Source organism: Mustela nigripes, unplaced genomic scaffold (genome assembly GCF_022355385.1).
Source record: "Mustela nigripes isolate SB6536 unplaced genomic scaffold, MUSNIG.SB6536 HiC_scaffold_148, whole genome shotgun sequence".
In the NCBI taxonomy this organism is placed as follows: Eukaryota; Metazoa; Chordata; class Mammalia; order Carnivora; family Mustelidae; genus Mustela; species Mustela nigripes.
The window spans coordinates 5615531-5639052 of record NW_026739562.1 but is presented as its reverse complement, the minus strand read 5'-3'; the positions used below and the strand labels follow the sequence as shown (position 1 = coordinate 5639052).

The 23522-nt window shown below is 36.7% G+C and overlaps 1 protein-coding gene across 3 annotated transcripts in view; it reads right to left on the bottom strand.

The window, feature by feature from the left end:
* The window catches only part of LOC132008448 (tetratricopeptide repeat protein 17), a 118799-nt gene that overhangs the window by 69833 nt on the left and 25444 nt on the right, over nucleotides 1–23522 (bottom strand). For all 3 annotated transcript variants that reach the window (XM_059387073.1, XM_059387071.1, XM_059387072.1), the window contains exons 3-15: nucleotides 22978–23147; nucleotides 22221–22332; nucleotides 21849–21980; nucleotides 16525–16634; nucleotides 15791–15935; nucleotides 14959–15098; nucleotides 13140–13300; nucleotides 11721–11833; nucleotides 9551–9697; nucleotides 7511–7626; nucleotides 7189–7354; nucleotides 5971–6048; nucleotides 5610–5834 (exon numbers count right to left, since the gene is read on the bottom strand). In XM_059387073.1, the coding sequence (XP_059243056.1) occupies nucleotides 5610–5834; nucleotides 5971–6048; nucleotides 7189–7354; nucleotides 7511–7626; nucleotides 9551–9697; nucleotides 11721–11833; nucleotides 13140–13300; nucleotides 14959–15098; nucleotides 15791–15935; nucleotides 16525–16634; nucleotides 21849–21980; nucleotides 22221–22332; nucleotides 22978–23147 (1815 nt within the window). The remainder of the gene's footprint in view (nucleotides 1–5609; nucleotides 5835–5970; nucleotides 6049–7188; nucleotides 7355–7510; nucleotides 7627–9550; nucleotides 9698–11720; nucleotides 11834–13139; nucleotides 13301–14958; nucleotides 15099–15790; nucleotides 15936–16524; nucleotides 16635–21848; nucleotides 21981–22220; nucleotides 22333–22977; nucleotides 23148–23522) is intronic.

Below are 23522 nucleotides of genomic sequence, written 5' to 3'. Positions count from 1 at the left end.
TCCTGGAGTTCAAATATATCCAACTTTGAGACTTCTGGTAAATCCCTTTTGCCCGTTTCTTTATCTATCAAATAGGCAAATTCTATCTCGCAGGGTTATTGTGAGGATTAAATGATTCATCACATGTAAAGGGATCGTGTTTAGTAAACAATAACAAAAGTTAGCAATTAGTTCAATTGCCAAATTCTGGGGAAGCTACCAATGAAATGAATACTTTCCGACCTTGATGATGGCAATGTAACTGGCCCAAATCTTTTGGTAGATGTTTGGCATTTTGTATCAAAGCCATCAAAAGACTCATTGGCTTAGTAATTCCACTGCTAGCCATCTTTCCTAAGAAAATTACGTGGAATGCAGAAAAAAACCTTATACAGAAAACCATTATTGGTAATAGGTAAGCACTGTCAGCAACCTAAACATTCAACAACTGAGGAGTACGCTGTGATATACAAATTCAAAAGCAGCCATTAATGATGACTAGTAAAAACTATGTGGTAATAAAACTTTTTTATATAGTAACTTTTGAAGATCGCCAGTGCAACAGTGTTGCAACACTACAAAATATTTGAATAGAAGAAAAACTTACAGGACTTTCCAAATGTTGGTAGTTGAGGGAAGGGTGCTTGCTGATTAAGGTGTATTTTTGTGGTATCTATTCTGATCCACTGATTTCTCTTTTGACTATTACTGTAGCACCACAGTATTTAACAACTGAAATTTTAGTGTAATTTTCAAATACTGAAAGGCAGTTAATCTCTAAAGGAGCTCTTTTTTCTTCAGAGGAATACTGCCTCACTGCCTTCGCTGGTGACAACAGAAAGTGAAAAAAGTATCAGGGGAACACAGCTGTGGTAGCCTTTGGGGGCCCAATCATCACATCCCATATATAGCATCTGTTTCCACTGTACCTGCACCTGGCCCACAGCTTTTGGACCACAAAAAAACATTTGATAAATATCTGATATACTTTTTTGGCACCAGGCCTGTTGTACAGTATAGCAACAGTAAACTTTGACTCAAATCTACTTGTGAATTTGTGTATTTCAAGGGAAACTCTTTTTTTTTTTTTTTAAAGATTTTTATTTATTTATTTGACAGACAGAGATCACAAGTAGGCAGAGAGGCAGGGAGAAAGAGAGGAGGAAGCAGGCTCCCTGCTGAGCAGAGAGCCCGATGTGGGGCTCGATCCCAGGACCCTGGGATCATGACCCGAGCCGAAAGCAGAGGCTTTAACCCACTGAGCCACCCAGGCGCCCTCAAGGGAAACTCTTAACAGACAATATTTTCTTCTCATACTTAAAAAATTAGTTCTGAAATATCACAAATAAACCTAAGCACTCATGCACACTTCTTTTAAAAGTTTTTTTTGGATGGGCACCTGGCTGGCTTAGTCCATTGAGCATTTGACTTCAGCTCACTTCATGATCTCAGGGTACTGGGATGGAGTCCTGCATGGGGCTCCCCTCTCAGTGGGGAGCCTTCTCCCTCTGCTTCTCCCCCTGCTTGTGCTCTCTCTCAAATAAATAAATAAAATCTTTTAAAATAAATAAATATTTTTTGGATATGAAACTTATGAACATTTAAACACTAGGTATAAGAGCAATTTAATTGTATATTTACTATAACTATATCATCAAACCTAGGTTGTCATCAATTGTAACATGCATCCTTATTTTAGAGAAGTTGTATCTCAGAAATTATGAACTAGAGTAATTAACTACACAGCAGTGATTAACTCCATGAGATGCATGTGGGAGGTTCAGGGCATGAATATTAACCCATCTGTCTATTCTTATCAATGCGACCTTTAAACTATGCTCTGGCTTGGTTGAAATAAAGATATCTATAAATTAAAGTTGTAAAATAATATAATATTAAGCAGCAGGCATAGTGTGATGAGTAGGTTAAAGAATCAGATGTTTCAGACTGCCATAAAAAAGTGGCAGTATATTTTTAGCAGCTGTGTCATTCTTATTTAAACATAAGTTCCTAAAAATAAATTAACTACATAATTACAAATTTCACTCATTTTAAATAAAGAAATGACACAAGAGAACTATAGGCCAGGATTTCTGATGAACATAGGTGCAAATATCCTCGACAAAATACTAACAAACTGAATCCAACAATACATTAACAAAAATCATTCATCATAATCAAATGTGATTTACTCCCGGGATACAATGGTGATTCAATATTCATATATCAATCAATGTGATACATCATATCAGTTAAGAGAAAGGATAAAAATTGTATGATCATTTCAATAAATACAGAAAAAGCATTTGACAAAGTACAACATCCATTCATGATAAAAGTCCTCAACAAAGTAGGTCTAGAGGGAACATACCTCAACATAATGAAGGGCATATATGAAAAACCCACAATAAACATCACCCTCAATGGGGAAAAACAGAGCTTTTCCCCTAACACCAGGAACAAGTCAGGATGTCCACTCTCGCCACTTTTATTCAACATAGTACTGGGAGTCTTAGTCTCAGCAATCAGACAACAAAAAGAAATAAAAGGAATTCAAATCGGTAAGGAAGAAGTAAAATGTTTTACTATTTGCAGATGATGTGATACCATATATAGAAAAGCCTAAAGACTCCACCAAAAGATTACTAAAACTGTTAAGTGAATTGAGTAAAATCACAGGATATAAAACCAATGTGCAGAAATTTGCTGCATTTGTACATACTAATAATGAAGCAGCAGAAAGAGAAATTGAAAAAACAATCCCATTTACAGCTGTACCAAAAATAAGACCTATGAATAAACCTAACCAAAGAGGTGAAAGAACTATACTCTGAAAACTGTAAAATACTGATGAAAGAAATTGAAGAGAACATAAACAAATGGAAAGCAATCCCACATTCATGAATTAGAAGAAAAAACATTGTTAAAATATCTATACTACCCAAAGCTACCTACACATTAAATAAAATCCCTATCAAAGCACCAACAGCATTTTTTGCAACTAGAACAAAAAAATCCCAAGATTAATATGGAACCACAAAAGACTCTGAATAGCCAGAGCAACTTTGAAAAAGAAAAGCAAAGCTGGAAGCATCACAATTCTGGATGTCAAGTTGTAATACAAAACTGTAGTAATCAAAACAGAATAGTACTGGCACAAAAACAGATATACAGATCAATGGAACAGAACAGAAAACCCAAAAATTAACCTACAATTATATGGTTAATCTTATTAAATCAGGACAGAATATATCTAATCGAAAAAAGATAGTTTTCAACAAATGGTGCTGGAAAAACTGATCAGTAAATAGTAATAAAACTGGACCACTTTCTTACACCATACACAAAAATAAACTGAAAATGGATTAAAGACCTAAATGTGAGACCTGAAAACATAAAATTCCTAGAAGAGAACAAGGCAATAATTTCTCTGACATCAGCCATAACAACATTTTTATAGATATGTCTCCTGGGACAAAGGGAATTAAAAACAAAAATAAACTATTGGTTTCTATATCAAAATAAAAAGCTTCTGTACAGTGAAGGAAACAATCAACAAAACTAAAAGTCAACCCATGGAATGGGAGAAGGTATTTGCAAATAACATATCTGATAAAGGGTTAATATTCAAAATATATAAAGAACTGATACAACTCAATACTAAAAAAAAAATCCAATTACAAAATAGGCAGAAGACATGAACAGCTATTTTTCCAAATAAGACATCTAGATCGCCAACAGACATATGAAAAGATTTTCAACATCACTCATCATGAAGGAAATACCAATTAAAACCATGATGAGATACCATCTCACGTTTGTCAGAATGGCTAAAATTAACACGGGAAACAAAAGATGCTGGCAAGGATGCAAAGAAAGGAGAACCCCTCACACTACTGGCGGGAAAGCAAAATAGTGTGGCCACTCTGGAAAACAGTATGGAAGTTCTCAAAAAGGTAAAAATAGAACTATCCTATGACCCAGCAACTATACTACTAGGTACTTACCCAAAGGCTACAAACATACTGACTTGAAGGGGCACATGCGCCCTGACGTTTACAAGCGCCATTATCAATGACAGGCAAATTAAGGAAAGAACCCAACTGTCCACTGACTGATAAATGGATAAAGATGAAGTCATAAATATAGTGGAATATTACTCAGCCATCAAAAAGAAGTCTTGCCATTTCCAAGGACATGGATGAAGCTAGAGTGTATTATGCTAGGTGAAGTTAGTCAGAGAAAGAAAAAAACAACCATATGATTTCACTCATATGTGGAATTAAAGAGAGAAAACAGATGACATATGGGAAGGGGAAAAAAGAGAGGGAAGCAAACCATAAAAGAGACGATAGAGAACAAACTGAGGATCGATGGAGGGGCGGTAGGCGGGGAATGGGCTAAATGGGTGATAGGTATTAAGGAGGGCACTTGTGTTGAATGTGATTTAAATTCTACTCCTAACACTAGTATTACACTGTATGTTAACTAATTAGAACTTAAATAAAAATTTGGAAAAAAAAAACATTAAAAATAGAACTCCTAGGGCTCCTGGGTGGCAGTCTGGTTAAGCGACTAACTTTTGGATTCAGCTCAGGTTGTGATCTCAGGGTAGTGAGATCGAGCTCTGCATCAGGCTCCATGCTCAGCACAGAGTTGCCTTGAGATTCTCTCTCTCCTTCTCCCTCTGCCCCTCCCACTCATGCTCTCTCTCTCAAATAAAGAAATAAAACTTAAAAAAAAAAAAAAAAAAAAAAAAGAACTACCCTATGATCCAGCAAACACACTACTGGGTATTTATCCAAAGAATACAACAACACTAATTCAGAAGGATAAATGCACCCCTTTGTTTACAGCAGCATTATTTACAATAGCCAAGATGCAGAAGCAGCTCTACGGTTCATCGATAGATGAATGGATAAAAAAGATGTGGCGTATATATACATACAAAATGAAGTATTATTCAGCCATAAAAAAGAATGAAATCGTGTCATTTGCGATGACATGGAGGGAGCTAGAGAGTATAGTACTAAGTGAAATAAGACACAGAAAGACAAATACCTTATGATTTCACTCATACATGTAATTTAAGAAACAAAAGCAGCAAAGGAAAAAAAAGAGAGAGAGAGAGACAAAACAAGAAATAGATTCGTTACAGAGAACAAACTGATGGTTACCAGAGCAGAGATGGGCAGAGGGCAGAGGCACCTGAAACAGGAGATAGGGATGAAGGAGGGCCCTTGTGATGAGCATCAGGGGATGTATGGAAGCGCTGACTCACTGCACTGCACACCTGAGACTAATATAACACTATAGGTTAGCTAAAGTGGAATGAAAATTAAAGAAAAGAAATTAAATATATCTAAGATATATCTGGGAGTAAAAACAAGAAGATACAGAAAAATGTGATTAGCACGATTTTACATTTGTACAAAATAAATCAATATAAAAAACATATCAAAAATAAGACAAAACAAAATCTGCTTTATGTCACTCTAAAGTATGCAAACTGTACTCTGATAAAAACGTGAGGCTTTTTTTATGCCTTCCCCAGAAAAATACAAATTGTACCCTGAATTTGAGTTACCCCCACATAGTATATGGAGCTACAGAGAAACATAAAACCTCACCTCAGAGCTATTGATGGCCAAAGCTTGAAGGAGCAGTTTAGTGGCATCAAGATGGAGACCATAGTGAATCAAAAGGTTGGCCAAGTTCACAAGAGGAATGTCCTGGTATTGAAGTGGAGCCAAATTCAAAGCTCTCTGAAGACAGGCAATAGCAAAAGTGCTGTTTCCTACCGCTCTCCAGTAGAGTCCAGCTTCATTGAGTATCAGCCAGACGGGGGCATTTGGCTGAAAAACCCAAAATACCTCAGATGCCGAAAGAATACAGTACTAGTTCTAACAAGGATTTTTAATGCATGCATTTTAATTTTTAATTACAAATACTAAGCATTTAAATTTCAGCTGTCTAAAGCAGGAGACTTACCTTATTAATAGCGTGAAATAAGAATGACCCAATTTCTTCTTCTGGGATAGTATAGTTATTAATACGGGAAAGCAAAATCTGAAAACATCAAAAGGAAGACTGACTCAATTGAAAATAACAGGGAAGACATTTGAGAAAATTCTATAGATAGCAGTCTTGAGCTCCTCAGGAACAGCTAATTTGAATAGACACTTATAATCATGTATTTATATATATAAAACACGAGGTCATCACCAACAGGTGTTGACCTGCTTATATGAACGCCCTAGTTTCCTCTAACTAAAACACGTTACAAGATGTATACCACATACACATACCCCATTAAATTCAACCTAAGTATCCAAAATCAAAAGAGAAATTATTCAAAAGACAATAGTATGTAATACCCAATGGCAACAAAAACCTTCTATCTTTCCTAGCTGGAAAACCACTGGATCTGCAACTACGCTATGTTCTTGCAACATGTGTGTAACTGTGAGTAACTCTAAGGTGGGGATCATGGTCTATTTATCTTTCCTAGGAATCCAAACAGTGCCTGGTACATAATGTTTTCCACCTCAGTAAATGTTTGTTGACTGTCAGTAGTAACTGTTCACAGTTTTAAAATTAAGTTTTAAAAAGGTTGTTGTGATGGTCTGTTTTCTCTGCAAAAAACTAATCTTTCATTTGTATCTCTGGAATGGTATCTAATGTAGAATTTCTAGTCAGTAATATAACACTCTTCGTTATACATAACTAGCAGGAATTAAGGTACAAAGCATAATGGAATTTATCTATAGTATCTGTAAATTCATACAAATTCATACAAACTTCCAAGGACCTTACAAAAGGCCACAGGGTTGAAAAGGCTACAAAGAGAATCTTCAAGCTTTTGATTTATACAGACTTCTGGAGACTTGGGAGGATGCAAAGCTAAACTGAAGGGGTCAGAATGGCCCCCACCAGATGAGCCCCAACAAGTAAACAGAGAGATCTGTGTTGCTCATCTTTGCGGCACTCTTATTCAAAAGAATAAGAGTGCGTGAGCACCCTGAAGCATACTTCCCTGACACTCCTTCAATAGCATGAAAGTCTTCTTAATGATTCTACCAATTCTTTAAGAGTTTTAAAAAACTTCAAGTTCAATAACTGCCTTCTATCAAGTTTTCGTTCCACCTAAGAGGCTTGTGAAGTCACCCAGAATGGACGGCAATAAACACCAGCCTACGTGAGCCTTACTTTTCGTGCATGGTCATCTGGCATTTTGGCTTTCAGATCCATGCGGACCTCTAATTCTTTGACTAAGTAGGACAGAGTCTGGCTTTTTCTGAAGTCAGTTATGGAACAGTCAGGGGTTTGGGCCTCTTCTTCTGAAGAATAATCATCACTGCTGAGTTCGTGGATCCTGGCACAAGAAAAAGGAACAAGATTCATATTTTCAAAGTTTGGGTGATTTCAAGATAAAGACTTAACCTTTCAAGTCCAAGGCTGGTGCTCTCAAAGAACTGCCAGATGATAATCATGCAGAATCAAGTGCTTTGCCAAATCCATCAGCACTTGCCTGAGTCCTTTGTTTTCCGGTGGCAGAAAATACGTTGGTAATTCCCCGCCAAGAGGGACTCTAGGATAGCTTTCTGCACAATCTGCTCTTTTAGGCCAAAGAATATGCTGTTTGTCCTAATAAAGAGAAAAAATTTCTCATAAGTTTCCTTGGATTCAATATTTCAACACGCTAAATAAACTTTTTAAAAGAATATAAACATATTAAGATAACAACCATTTAGTATTTTAAAAAAATTGTAGACACTATCATGTAAACTCTATCATGTTCCTTCTACTGAAGACTTTTAGTCTATGTCAGTAATTCTATCTGCTTTACCATAGACTGGTTCAGGGTTGGGCAGGCCTAAGTCAGCTGAGCCCCATGAGATACAAGGAGAGGCTTGCTTGGGGCTTGTGAGAAAGAAAAGCCAGTCTTTGTCTCCTTTGCTACATAGGAACAAAGAACATGTTGCTCCAAGTTGCTGCTGGCTGTTACCTCATGACCATGAGGAAGACAAGCATTAGGATGAAACCTATACCGGGGATGGCAAATTGAAGAAAAGGAAAGAAACGGGTCCCTGATGACATCACTGGTCCATTTAATTAACCAAACCCAAAGCTTGCTCTCATCTCTGGACTTTCTATAATATGAGGCACATTTTCTTTTAAGCCAGTTTAAAGTAGAGTTTATGATTTGTACCTGAAAACATATATGAGCTTAAAAAACTGGCACAGAAAACTATTTTTCCCTGAACTAAGATGGTTTCTTTTCCAATGCCAAAGTTTAACAATTGTTTTGATATGTAAAATGTTCATTTTTCTAAATATACATAAGATACACCAGAGGCTTATTAAACTTAAATCTTGGAGTTATCAAACTTTTGGGAATTTATTTTACACAGAATTAAATCTAAGTGGCTATATTAATTCTGAGAGAATATAAACTGGATTGAATTCTAAAAATTTAATACTGTATAAAATACACATGGTATCTGTCCTCATACCTTGGTATCCCCATGGGCTAACATACAATTATTTCTTAGCTAGTCAGAAATACATATTTATTGGGGTGCTTGCGTTGCTCAGTCGGGTAAACATTTGCCTTTGGCTCAGGTCACAGTGCCACAGCCCTGGGATCAAGTCCCACTTTGGGTGCCCTGCTCAGTGGGAAGCTTGTTTCTTCTCCCTCTTCCTCTGCTACTCCCCCTGCTTGAGCTATCTCTCTCTCTCAAATAAATAAATAAAATCTTAAAAAAAATACATACTTATTAACTTATTATCTGTATCATCTGATAGAATATAAGGTCCAGCAAAGAGCTTGCATGCCGTATCCACAGTACCAGCCTGACGCACAAATAGGAGCTCAATAAAAGAATGCTGATTAAAAAGTGAAATGTAGCTGGCCCTTGAAAAGCACAGCTTTGAACTATGCAGGTCCATTTACACGTGGATTTTTTTTTTTTTATAAATACAGTGCAGTACTATATATGTATTTTTTCTTCCTCATGACTTTCTTAATAACATTTTCTTTTCTCTAGCTTACTTTATTTTAAGAATACAATACATAATACCTACAACATAAGAAAAAGTGTTAATCTACTGTTTATGTTCTCAGTAAGGCTTTGGTCAATAGTAGGCTATTAGTAGTTAAGTTTTTGGGGAATCAAAAAAGTTATATGCAGATTTCTGACTGCGTGGGTCAGTCGCAGAGTCGCTAGAGGGGTCGCTAGAGGGGTCGGTCCCTCTAGCCCCCATGTTGTTCAAGGGTCAACTGTATATAGAAGCATATACTTAGGTCAAGTTTAGAAACTTTTGAGGGTTGGTACTTATACTCAGAGCCCAAAGTTTTGAACCAAAATTGGTCTATATGCCTCACTTGATTGGGAAGAAGACCTCAAGACAGACCCGGTGCCTTGCTAATCTACTACTAGGAGAATGCCTTCTGTTTAATAGAAGTTGACTAAGTATTTGCTGAGCTAAGCTGAACAGGGATAAGGACCGTCACTTCTTTCAGAAATCTTGTCTGAAAAAAGTGCTTCATCATCCTTTATTAACTTACCCTATATGCATCAGAATCCCTGCCCCAGATCCAGAGAATGGAATGGGCTACAGGAGAAGACTTGACCAAATCACTGATATCACTCTGATTTGCCTGAACATCAAAATTCACAGACATCATACTGGAGGTTGATGAATCCTCACCAAACTAGAAAATGAAAAGAAAAGTTGAATCAAACTAGAAGCAGAAAAGAAGCTGTGATTAAGATTTAATCCAACTCAAAACCTCAGTGAATACTCAAACCCAGGAGGAAATCTGAAAGTAGGTCAGTAATAAAGTAATCAGAGCTTTACATTTTCAGAACTAGGCTCCAACACTATTCTCTCAGAAAATGTATAATTTAGCAACTTTTAATCAACTATTATTGGAGTATGAGAAAAATGGCATGGATTCTTCCTTTCTTTACTGTCCCTTTACTTGCCTTCTGTGATTTAGTCTCTTTTAAGTTTAAACATGAGCTGATTATCTAAGATGTTTGGTTCATTATTGCCCTACCCTGTCTAGACTAAAATGATTGGTACTCAGTAGAATTAGTGTGCTGTGTGAGAAGCAAGGAACTTGAAAAAGGGCTCTCAGGAGTTTAATATAGCTATGATTTAGGCATTATAACCATTATACAATCAACTCCCAATATAAATATAGCCTCCCTCCAAACCAAGGTAAATCAATGCTTGATATTCTTAGGGAATACCCCCATTCCTGTTTATTTCTAAAACATTGTTACATAAGGGAATGGGACCAGGATGGGAGGGAGTAGAAAAGAATGGATTCATTCACTATGTAACAGAGATACAACTTATGGATATAGAATACTGAAGCTACACTAGTACAGGGGAGTCTTCCAAATGGTCTGTCTTGAGACCATCATGATAACCAAAAGTCACCTTGGTTTCAGTCTGTATCATTTGTAAATATTATTCCCTTTTTTCCCCCTTAAAATAATGTTTGGATTTAAGACAGGGAGCTATAGGGGCACCTGGGTGACTTAGTCGGTTAAGCATCCACCTTCAGGTCAGGTCATGGTCCCAAGGTCCTGGGACTGACCCCTGCATCAGGCTCCCTGTTCCACGGGGAGCCTGTTTCTTCCTCTCTCTCTGCTGCTCCCCCTGCTCATGCTCTCTGGCTCTTTCTCACAAATAAAGAAATATAATCTTAAAAAAAAAAAAAAAAAGATAGCTATAATATCAGCTGTGTAAGTCTGATGTCCCTTTACTGTGTTTGAAAACTAAACATGGGATATTGCTAGGAACTAGTTGACAAAAATCATGGGAAGCATTTGGTCTTTATTACTAATTCTCCCCTAAACTGTCTCTTAATTTTTGCTTCTTTTTCTCAATGAGTTCTGGGATTTTTTAGACTAAAAAGTACTAATTCTTCATCGTTTGTCCTCCTAGAGAAGCTGTTCTGATTAATTATCTTAACTGCTCATCTCTGAAAATTCCTGTATCTATGATTAAAGATATGATAGGTTTCAATAGGATATGATAAACTTCACTTTATTTCCAATATCCTTTTGGAAGATATTTCAAACTCTGGTTGTGCTTATTATCTGCTATCAGTCCAATTAGATGCCCTCTGGTATCATTATAAATAAGTATTATTTCTTCCCAACTAGTTAGCCTAGGATTGTATATGACTTAATGCATATGTGTGTGTGTGTGTGTGTATACACACATGTCTATGTATGGATACTCACAGAGAAATAAAGAGAGAGAAAATACCCATGCCATGTAGCAATAGTGCTTAATAAAAATTTCCTGTTGATAATAATCATTTTGTTAATGTTTTTAGTTGAAGCAACATAACTGGACTGATGACTCGAGGGAAGAGCATGGCTACTCTTCCCCAAATTTTAAATTACTGGTCTTACTCTAGCAAGTTAAAAGGGAGATGCAGGCTTTGAGTTAATACAGCCCAATCTAGCTCTCATGGTAAAGGAGAAAAGAAACAAAGACATATACAGCTAGTCCTTGGGGGGACTGGAAAGGTCATGCAAGAAGTAACTGAGTACTATCTACAAAATCTGACTTCATAAACATACTCAAAATCTTAAATTAGTCACAAATTTGGGGATCAAATATACAAGGAATCAAGGGGGAAAAGCAATATTAAGCAGTATTACTCTTAGATATGCAAAGTTATAAGAGCTAGAAGATAGCAAGAAAAAGACCTGAACATAGTCCACATTTTCAAAAATATCTCCACGATGGTAGCGCACAGGTTGGTCCCACTGGCAATGTAAACTATGCTGCTGGTTGACCAGACGGCATATCTGATGATTTCCTGGAATAAGAAAGGAAAGTACAATTTTTGAGAAACATCAGCAACACCAACATGGTTTCTTTGGTCTGAGTCACTCAGTTTCAGAGCCTGGCAAAGTACTTACACAGGGGGTACCATACACGGAAACACTCATTAATAGTTAGCTAAATTAAATCGTTATAAAGAAGTCTCAGTTTCTCTAACTATAAAAAAAAAAGGGGGGTTCCACTAAATCACCAAAATATCTTCTGGTAATTACATTCTGTGACAGTAAAATCTATTAATTACATTGTTTTAAGAGACTTTTGCCATCTCTCTGGAGATAATCTGCTTTATATAGTTCATAATTCTGTTTCAAAATTATTACAAGAGCTCTAGTTATATTGTAATACAGAGCAAGCAGTAAATAACCCAAAGAACTGAACATACTCTTTATACTCAAAATAGCAAAGAAAACCTAGTATGTGGATTGTAAAATGGACTTTAAATGGTCACAGCTAAGGTTCAAAGATTTAAGAGACCTTCCATATCAATATTCTATTAATTTATTCTTTGATGTCACCTGTTAGATCTGCTCCCTTAGGGTTTCATTAGAAGTGAAACATTCTGGATATAACCAAGTCACTGATATCCTGTCAACCCAACTGTCCTTAGACAGTGGTTTTAACTTCTGGGTCATGGACTCTGAGAGATTTTAATAAAAGCTATATGCCTTCTTTTCAGAAAAAAAATTGTGCACATACATATTACAGCATGTAATTTTTGGGGAGGATTTCAGAATCCCCTGAAACTAATCCACTGACCAAGGTTAAGAGTTCCTGCTTGAGACAAATTCTAGCCTAAAATCTTACTTCTAAAATAAAATATTTGTTTTTAAGGGAGGAAGAAAAATAAGACAGCCTTATTGCCAGTGTTGGCTTGGTAGTGGATGGTTTGTTTCAAGGGTGTGTGTGGCTTGTGTTTACTTGGTATAAGGCCATGTTACTCACATTGTGTTTTCAGACCAGCAACAACAGCCATCAAATAAGAGCTTGCTAGAAATTCAGAATCTCAGGTCCTACCTCAGAAGAATCTGCATTTTAACAAGGTCTCCAAGAGATTGGCATGCTTACTAAATCAAACAACTGTTGTTAAGACTTCTAAGATCGAAAAGATTTAATTTTTACTTTAAAATGTGAATTAAAAAAAAACTTGATGACTTGATTTTAAGACTGAGGGAAGTCATAAGCACAACTTTATACTGCATTAGGGCTACACAAAAGTTATGAAAGTAAAACATGCTAGAAGTAAACTTCCTAAACTGTCTTTATTTGGAATCAATACTCACCTAACTGTGCTTCTTTTGCCATCTGTGTCTCATGGATGATATTTCTTAAGATTTGCTCTTCCTGAATCAGCTTATGTTTTTCTAGGATCTCCTGCTGTCTCAGGTAGTGGTCATGCTGCTTTTGATATTCTTTCAACTCATTCAGTGTTCGCTGGAGGGATCTTAACATTTTTATAACACCAGGAAAAAGTTATAGATCTTTAAAACGGAATTTTTAGACCTTTTAAAAAATATTATTTATTTATTTATTTATTTATTTGACAGACAGAGATTATAAGTAGGCAGAGAGGCAGGCAGAGAGAGGGGGAAGCAGGCTCCCTGCTGAGCTGAGAGCCTGGTGCGGGGCTCGATCCCAGACCCTAATATCATGACCTGAGCCGAAGGCAGAGGCTTAAGCCACTGAGCCACCCAGGTGCTCCTAAAACTTAATTTTTAAACCCACATACTGTATAGATTTTTTTCTGGTCCTCAGCAATAATTGCTAGTTTCTTCCTTTTAACATACATACAAACACTGTAGTACAAATTTAAAAATGGGGGCAAAATAAATCTATTGTTTTACTAAAAGTTAGAGGCAAAAAGATGGATGCAAAATTCTTCCCTTACAAAGGGCTCTTTTGATATTAAATGGTGTATTGGACTGTTCAGGTACCCAAAAGATATAGTGATACACTATAAATCTTGACATATTCAACAACTATTCTATTTCCCCCCACAAAGTCCGTGTTAGTTCTACTGCCACCTTTTCATCTTTTCTTTTGATTCTACATAAAGACAAGGTGAAGAGAAAGGGCCAAAAGTACCTCGCTCTTAAACTCTAGCTCCTTGTATTTGTGGATTTTTGGGAAAAAAAAAAACACAGAAACCCGGCTTCGAAAGACATTTTGTGTACCAGTTGGTATCAATAAATCAGCTGCCTGATTATATTCAGTCACAGAATCATTTTTACCTACTACATCGTAACACATGGAGATTTACGAGTTATACAGATTGTGTACGAGAGAACCAATTTGCTTAGCCAGGACAAGTTCTGATCAGGTGTAACAGAAGCCAGTATAAACAAATAAGTGGTCATTCCTTCCTTTTCACCACATTATGCTTTAAAATGATTGGAAAATTAAAATGATTGGAAAATAAGCAAATGCAATAGTTTAATGAGTTCCAAATCTCCATTTAATTCTCTAATAATCAAAAATTGCCTCAAAACATGGAGGCTAATTCCGTAAGAATAATTCATTTCCAGTTATGTGAAGTTTCCTAACTGGCCCTACTACTTATGGAATCAAATACATTTTTATTAAGTATATTGCAAGGACCAAGTACAACAGCACTTCATCACTGCACAATTTACAGAAATTGGATTAAAATATGGGCCAAATAATGTTTCTCAATGTCACTTAACTAATGTAACATTAGCCCAATCCTAGCATCTAACGGGGAGAAAGAGCAAATGCAGCATGTGCAAGTTATTTTTCCGACAATGTATTCTGTGGAAACTAAAACATAACCGAATTTCTAATTATCTGGCAGCGCCCCTACTCCATCATAAAAGTAACTGATGGTCGAAGTATAAAGACCTAAATGACAGAATTTACTGCAAACATTCTCCAGTTCCTGGAATTCATACTATTAAAGATTCCTCTACACAACCTCTGAGTTGTGCTAACCCACCCTGGATCTGAAGAAAAGGGACAGGACTAGCAGCAGTGAAGAGGTGTTTTTAATTCTAATGCACAAATTAACACGGGCATTACCCTACCCAGGTCTAGCTTATGATTCTAGAGTGCTACGGTTTCAGTAACATTTTCTCTCCCAATTACCTATGTTGAGCTTCCAATTTCTGCTCGAGTTTTTGCTGACAAAGGACAGCATGCTTCCTCTTTATAGCCTGCTCAAAGCCAGGTTTGGCCTGCAAAGCATGGTCATAACAGAGCACTGAGTGGTTATACTCTCCCAGCATCTGAAGAGACAAAAACAAAACAAAACAAAACAAAACAAAACACACACACACACACACACACATATATACACACAGGAGGAAAACATTAGTCACAGCATGGTTGGACCTGCCCAAACCCCCTAACGACTTACAAGATCACACTTACATCTCACTCTGTAGCGAACATTATTTTTAATAATTTTGTTTTGTTTTATTTATTTATTCATTTGAGAGAGATAGAGAGGCAGAGGGAGAGGGAGCAGCAGACTCCCCACTAAGGTGGGAGCCCAAGGTGGGGCTTGATCGTGGGTCCTGGAATCATGACTTGAGCCGAAGCAGACGCTTTACCATCTGAGCCACCCAGGTGCCCCTGGCGAACACTATTTTTGATCAGTGACCAAATCCACAACATAAGATATGCTGCACGATTGCTTAACTAGAAAGTAGTGCTATCTTCAGAGGGGTACTCTGCAGGAATTTAAGACTCCTATCAACTTAATTATTTTTCTTTTTTGTCAAGAGGCTAGGACCATTAGGATACATTATTATGTTGAGGTATTTTCCCCCTAATTTCTTCATTTCCATTCCCTTTTCTTCGTTCAGACCAAAAGAGGAAGGGGTGGAAAAAGGTAATTTTTTAGTTGAAAATAAAATTTAAAAAGAAAAGGAAATAGCAACTGGTTTGGCTCATGAAAACACAAAGTTGTATTTACTGCATATATATTTCCCAAAGTGTAATAGCTGGTGAAGAAGTCACTGTCATCCAGGGCTGCGTGGACCACCACAGCAGCATCTGCAGAGAAGTGTGCTCTGTGCAGCACATTTGCCAAGTTGACCAGGGCAATGTCTTTATTGTGCCTACAAGAGAAGGAGAGGTGCAATTCGGTGTTAGGAGAGATGTGTGTGCTCTGTGACTCCGTGTAACTATTTAACAAGAGAATATTACATTCGAAGTTATTGAACTTAGAAAAATAACTTTGAGTGTACTGATAGAGAAAATAATTGAAGAAAATCCTACTGTTCATTTTTATATAGCTCATGGTGCTTATTCAATCTGACAGCTATGAATTTTGCCATAGAAATAAGGTTGGGCAGATACTTTATGGCTGTAAAATGTATTTAGGGCTCATTATTTGCTTTGAGAAAAATTTAATTTATGCTAATTCCTCCAGGCAAGGTCCTTATAGTCAAGTTTCAAGTGAACCAGAGGGCCTCTACATTATGTATTTTTTCCTTAATGGAAATCAGAAAGATATTGTGCTATTAACAGCGTGAACTCTTTGACATCTGTCATTTTTTTGTGATGGGACTAAATTCTTTGAACAGGTACAGAGGAAAGTGTTAAGTACAACACAATGCTTCTTCACATTGTTTTCTTATGTGCTGCTTCTTTACCAGTCTTGATTTATATGGAGAATCAGGAAGTCCAGAAAGGGAGAAAACTTACCTGGAAGAGAAGTGAAGTGCTCGCATGGCACATTCCACTACTTGATACGGCTCATTCTTTATTCTCCAATAAAATGAAGCCATGTTATACAGTACCCATGAGGAAGAATTCTAGAGATTAAACAAATAAGAACAATCCAACACAACTCATCACACTTTCTTCGACTCAGAAAGTTCAAAATGAGCACCTTCACTATTCTGTCTCTTCTGAAATTTAAGCTGAAGAACAATACATTACACCAATGAATAAGCAGGGGACAAAGTACCAAGAGACTATATCTGTCAAAGGTGCCTCCTGATCACCAGCGGAGCAAGTACGTGACTTCAGGTGTCATCTCCATGGAGAGACCACTCAAATTCAAGCTCTTGCTCCCAGAGGGAAATTAAGCTGAAAAGCCCACCAAGTGACCCAAACTTGTTGATTCCTATTTCAGGACTTTAGAAGTTAGGACCTAACCTACTTAGAAATGCCAGTTGTTCCAACATGAAATTCCTCAAGTTAACAAAGTTTCCTATTTATTTAAATATCTGAATGAAGGTACATATGTAAGCAAAAGGCAGGCTTATCCTTTTGTAAATGATGAATTTTTATTTGTTCTTCTTTCATCTGTGTTCACAATCCAAACCTTCACTGCTAAAAATTATGTCTTTAGTATAGAGTAGTAAGTGTATTATTTAGTGAAGTTAAACAGAAATTGAGATAGGTTTGCTTCTTCTGTGGCCTGGATTTATAACATATACTAATTTCAACCACACAAAGGTCTAAACACTGAACTGGACCATGACAAAAACTCAGTGTAAATCGTTTAAGCCCATGTAGAGAAATTTCAAATTTGGCATGGCAAAAAGAAGTCATATGAAGTTAAAAAAAAAAGTTATAAAATTTAATATAAACTGGGAAAAGTATATATGACAACCACTGTTTATTATCTTTAATACATAAAGAGCTCTAAAAAAGAAAGATAATACAAGACAAAATACAAGAGAATATGGATCAAAAACATGCACAGACAAATTCAAAAGTTCAAAACAATGGTCAATTAGCAGGAAAATGATGTAAAACTTAAAGAATATAAAGAAAAAAGATACAAATTTTCCTTTTATAAATTCGCAAAAATTAAAAAGAATGTCAACAGTCATTGTGGGCTATACTAGGAGTTGTGAGTATATTAACTTCAGATATTAACTGTAGAAATGTTAGTGAATGCAACATTTCTAGGGGACAGTTTGCAACATTATATAAAAAGCCTTAAAATATGATTACACTTTGATGCCCACAATTCCACTATTAAAATTTTAGGGGCACCTGCGTGGCTCAGTGAGTTAGGCGCCCAACTCTTGATTCGGCTCAGGTCATGATCTCAGGGAAATGAGATCAAGCCCTGCATTAGGCTCAGAGTGCAGAACCTGCTTAAAGAATCTCACAATCCCTCTCTCTGCCCATCACCTGCCTACCGCCCCTGTGTTCTCGCTCTCTTAAGAAAAAAAAAAAAAAAAATCTTGTGAGAATAACTGTTTTAACTATAAAGATGTGTAAAAATAAAAAGATTACATCGTAAGATAGTAATGATCTCTGAATGTTTTTTAAAATTTTCTCTTTTATAGATTTTTTTTAATGTAGACTGAATTTTTTCCAAAAGGACAAATTGTTTTCTTCAAAAAGAGTTATTTTTAATATTAAAACTAAGTATAATTCTGCATTAATCAGCTTTAAGTATTCCCTCTTCAAGAAATGTATAGAATTTGTAAGTGATGCAAATAAGGGTATAACACTTGCATATGTTGTTAAGGGATATGTGCCACTTTCTTTCAGATTTGACTTAAGACTTATGTTTCAGTCTGTTTTGACAGCCCTTTGAGAAAGTTTTTTTCAAATTAACAAATGCTTTGAGTTTTATCTCTTACGTTCAGACTTTATTTTGTGAATTGGGACCAAAAAATCGATTACAAATTCTATAGGAATAAGTTAAAACACCGTGATAAGTAAACTATGATGGTCTATATATGTGTGTGTGTATATATATATATATGAAGTATATATTGGAATATATTGGAAGTAAGAGAAATCACAATATATTGGAAGTAAGAGAAAAACACATCTTTAAAGGAGAAACTTTTCTGTAAGATTTCTCATAAAATTCCACTGTCAATACTTTTTCCTTCTCTTGGACACCTTTTCCCTTGGCTTTTAGGAGACCGCATTCTTCTGGATACCCTTTTGGATCTCTTTTGCTGAACTCTCCCCCTATGCTTGACAGCTAACTGTGGGAGGACCAGGGACTCAGAGTGGCCTCTTCTCAAACTTCCCTCTCCTCTAGATGAGCTCATCCAGTCCCATGGCTACAAACACTCCTTACTTAATTATCCTTTATCTATCTATCCAGCTCTATCTATCTATCTATCCACCCTCCTGGAGCTCAAGTCTCTTTTAGGTATTTTTTTTTTTTTTTAAGATTTTATTTATTTATTTGACAGAGATCACGAGTAGGCAGAGAGGCAGGCGGGGGTGGTGGGGGAGGGGAGCAGGCTCCCTGCTGAGCAGAGAGCCCCAGGTGGGGCCGATCTTAGGGCCCTGGGATCAGGACTTGAGCCGAAGGCAGAGGCTTTAACCCACTGAGCCACCTAGGCGCCCCAGGTATTTCAAAATTTAATGTGACCAAAGCAGACTCTATCTTCTGTTCCTCTACCCCAGCACTGCTCTTCCTTCAAGTTGCTCATGCCAAGACTTCAGGAATTATTCTCAATTCTTCTATTCCCTTCATTCCCCACATCTAACTCATCAGCTTCTAAACTTCTAAACATTTCCTGAAATAGTTTAAGTCCCTCCATTTCCAAAACTAATCATTCTAGTCCAAGCTATGTCATCTCTCTCATGAATTACTGCCCACAGCCTTAGAACTCTCTGTTTTCAGTTTGGGTTCCTTCAGTCATTTCTCCAACTAAGTTTAAGAGTATATTTTTAAAAATAGTAATTGAGGGGCACCTGGGTGGCTCAGTCATTAAGCATTTGCCTTCGGCTCAGGTCATGATCCCAGGGTACTGGGGTCGAGTCCCACTTCGGGCTCCCTGCCCTGCGGGAAGCCTGCTTCTCCCTCTCCCACTCCCCCTGCTTGTGTTCTCTCTCTTACTGTGTGTGTCTCTGTCAAATAAATAAATAAATAAATAAATAAATAAAATCAATCTTAAAAAAAAAATTTAATTGAATTATGTCATTCCTCTGCTCTAGCCTCTAGTCTCCCACACTCAGGTTTCAGTGCACAGAGTCCTTACTCTAGTTTTCAGAGTCCTGCTTAGTCTGGCCCTGGTCTACATCTTTGGCTCCTTTCCTCTCCTTCCCTCACTAGGCTCCAACCTTACGGAGCTTCACCTATTAAAGACTGTATCTTAGTGTCTCTCCCTAGCCCCCTGACCCTGTCAATTTACATGTGGAAGCCCTAACCCCCAGTGTGACTATACATGAAGACAGGGCCTAGGAATAGGTGCTAAAGGTTAAATGAGATCCTAAGAGTAGGGCCCTAATCCAATAAGGCCAGTTCCTTCATAAGAAGAGGAAAACATACCGGATCTCTCCCCCCACACACACAGAGAAGGGGACATGTGAGGACACAGTGAGAAGGTGGTCATCTGCAAGGCAGGAAGAAAGTCCTCAGCAGGAATGAATCAGCCAGCACCTTATCCTGGACTCCCCAACGTTCATAACTATGAGAAAGAAGTTTCTGTTGTTTAAGCCACCCAGTCTGTGGTATTTTATGATGGTAGCCTGAGCAGACTACTACACTACTGAGCTCATGAAGTCTTCAGAGCCTTTCCCTTGGCTTAGAATACTCTTCCTTGACTGCTGACTTTTGGTTCCTTCTTGTCATTCAGGTATTAGCTTAAATTTCACCTTTAGAGAGAGGAGGACCCTAACTGTTCAATCTAAAGTAGCCACACAATTACCCTCTACCTTAATTTTCTATAGAGAACTTACCACTATGATCTACTTTCAACTAACCAACCTCTGAAGGTATTTTAAATCCTAGGCCAGTTTTCCTAGGTAGTTTTTATAACTCATCAAGTTCTGGGGCAGCAATGTTTTACATTACCTTCAGAAAAACAAGATGAAGACAGTAACTTGGCTATAAAATCATCAAAAAATATATATATGCCATATTTGAATAAACATATAAACATATAATAAACTCTATATAAATCTTGCCTGTTCACATTTTACCTAGTACCATTATAATACTGCTTAAAAACTAGCCTCCATTTTGGGGCACCTGGGTGGCTCAGCCGATTAAGCATTCTGCTCTTGGTTTTGGCTCCAGTTGTGATCTCGGGATCATGGGACTGAGCCCTGTGTCAGGTTCCACACTGGGTGTGGAGCCTGCTTTGATTCTCTCTCTCCCTCCTCCTCTGCCCGTTGCCCCACTCTAGTGTGCTTGTTCTCTCTCTCTCTCTTTTAAAAAATCTATCTATCTCTTTATTTATCTATCGGGGCTGGGGGGAGAGACAGAGAGCCCACAAGTCGGCAGAGTGGCAGGCAGAGGCAGGGAGAGAAGCAGGCTCCCCACTGAGCAAGGAACCCAATTCGGGACTTGATCCCTGGGCCGAAGGCAGCGGCTTAATTTTCTGAGCCACCCTGGTATCCCTTTTATGGGGACTCTTTTGCTTACTCTTTTTTGAATAAGTAAATAAATAAATAGTAATTTCTTTTTCTTTCTTTTTTTTTTTTTAAGAAAGGAAAGAAAGAAAGGGAGAGAGAGATGGAGGGAGGGAAGACACTAGCCTACATTTTATGATACAACTCAGACACAGAGAAGAGTTAAAAAAAAAATCTGCTTTCTAAATTCCCACACGTCATGCTAAATGACACGTTTAATTTCTTGGGTGCTGTTACATAATTTAATTCTTTATTTCATGTTTTTAAAAGTAGATGGTTCCTTAAAAGAAAATTATCAGAAGACTTTATGGTTGGTAGTGATTGTTTTCTTGTCCAGAGAACAGTGATGATCTATATATTGGGTAAATATTTCAAAGATGCTAATGTTAAATTTTCCTTCATATTTAAAATATATAATCTAGCCTATAAGCCCTGTTGCTCATGTTGGCTTATAATTTGCTTTTTCATGAATTAGTTTAAATAAAACTTTTGGCATCCCTTCTGATAGAGGGGACTAGACTACCAATGTTCCTCCCTAGCTTTGAACCATACAGTTTATATTAATGTAACCATATTTAAAATCACTCTCTAGATAAAAATTATCTAAGCAGATTATTTTCTGAGAAAAAAAGACCGTTTGCACACAGAGTCTCTGCCCCTTTCAATCATTGAGGACATACCTTCTGCAGCCCTTCATGAATGAGGTGACCGATGTCATCTATACTTCTTCCTAGTCGTTTAGATAAATATGTGAAGATTGGATCTTCTTTAGGTAATAGAGGTGCAGAAAGATTAACTCTCTCTTGTACACCCTGAAGAGAAGAAAAAAAATGAAAAAAAAAAAAAAAACAGAACAAAACAAAAACCACACACCCAGAAAAAGATCATAAGACAAAAGCTCACAAGTAACTCAGTATCTTATAGCACTTATTTTAAAGGAGTTTTAAGAAATAGATGTTTGTAAAATTATAAAGCTGTTTGGAAGGGGAAAAGAAAGAAAAAATATTTATAAGCAGGAGACAGAAAAAAAAAAATCCCAAATCTCTACTTACTCGCAGATGTTGAAAAGCATGTATACTATATGGAAGTTCTAGAATTTTGGTACAATCAGGTTGCTCAGGGTCTGGAGGGACAGGAGATTCTGTGTCTATATAATCTTCAGGGCTAAAATCAAGAAGCCAGGGGCAATAAATGAATGAAAGGTGAAAAAATGTCTAGTTTTTCCCTGACTCAACTATACTCTCCTAGCACCTCATCTTTACAACTAGTATTAGTCCACATTCAACCTTTCTCTCACACAGCAACTGTTGGTAGGCAGTATTTTAGGAGTTTAACAAGGGAGATAAATCAAAAGAGAGAAAATAGCAGGTAGACCAAAGAATGTCAGGATTATGAACTTTTTAAAAGTTTTTCAATATTATTCCCAGAAATGTTAAACCGATTTACACTTCTGTTGACAGCCTCTCCACATTTTTACCAGTTACTTATTTTTAAATATTTTTTCCAATTTGAGAGGTGAAAACTATCACAATGGTTTATTTTGTACTTATTTGATCATTACTGAGAGACAGATTTTCCACATGTTTGTTGGCCATTTGTATTTCTTTTCCTATAAATTGTTCAATCTCCTGTGGTATTAAGTATTTTTAATTGATATTTAAAAGTTCTACATGTATTTTAAACTTTCAAATTTCAATAAACTCATCTGTGACTGAAGCTTATCCACATTGATAAATAATTTCTTACCGATTTGAGAAAGGTCTATTCAGGAAAACATTAATTTTATTTCTGGAAAGAGAATTTCTTTACCTGATGTCTTTGCTTTCCAAAGTTATATATGTGCCATCATACAGATCCAGGTCCCCTAACGGCACCTTGGCTTTGATGCAGTCTGGATCCTCTTTATTATGTCTCTGTTCCAGTCCAGTATCTCTGTCCTCATTCTCTTCTATATGAATTTTTTGAGCAACTAATTGCTTCTGTTGAGAAGACAATGAGAACACAATGGATTTTTCTAATATTTCAGTCTAGACAACACATAAGAGAAAGGAGAATTTAATGTGTTGGAAGTCAGAAAAATCCTCTATGAAGAAAGATAAGGATTCTGAACACAGAAGTCCCCCCACTTACCTGTAGGGGTATATTCTAAGATTCCCAGTGGAGACCCAAAACCACAGATAGTAACAAACCCTATATATACTGTATTTTTTGCTATACATATATATCTATAATGAAGTTTAATTTATAAATTAAGCACAAAAAGAGATTAACAACAATAACTAATAATAAAATAGAATAATTACAACATTGTACTATAATAAAAGTTAGGTGATGTGATCTTTCTCTCAAAGAAT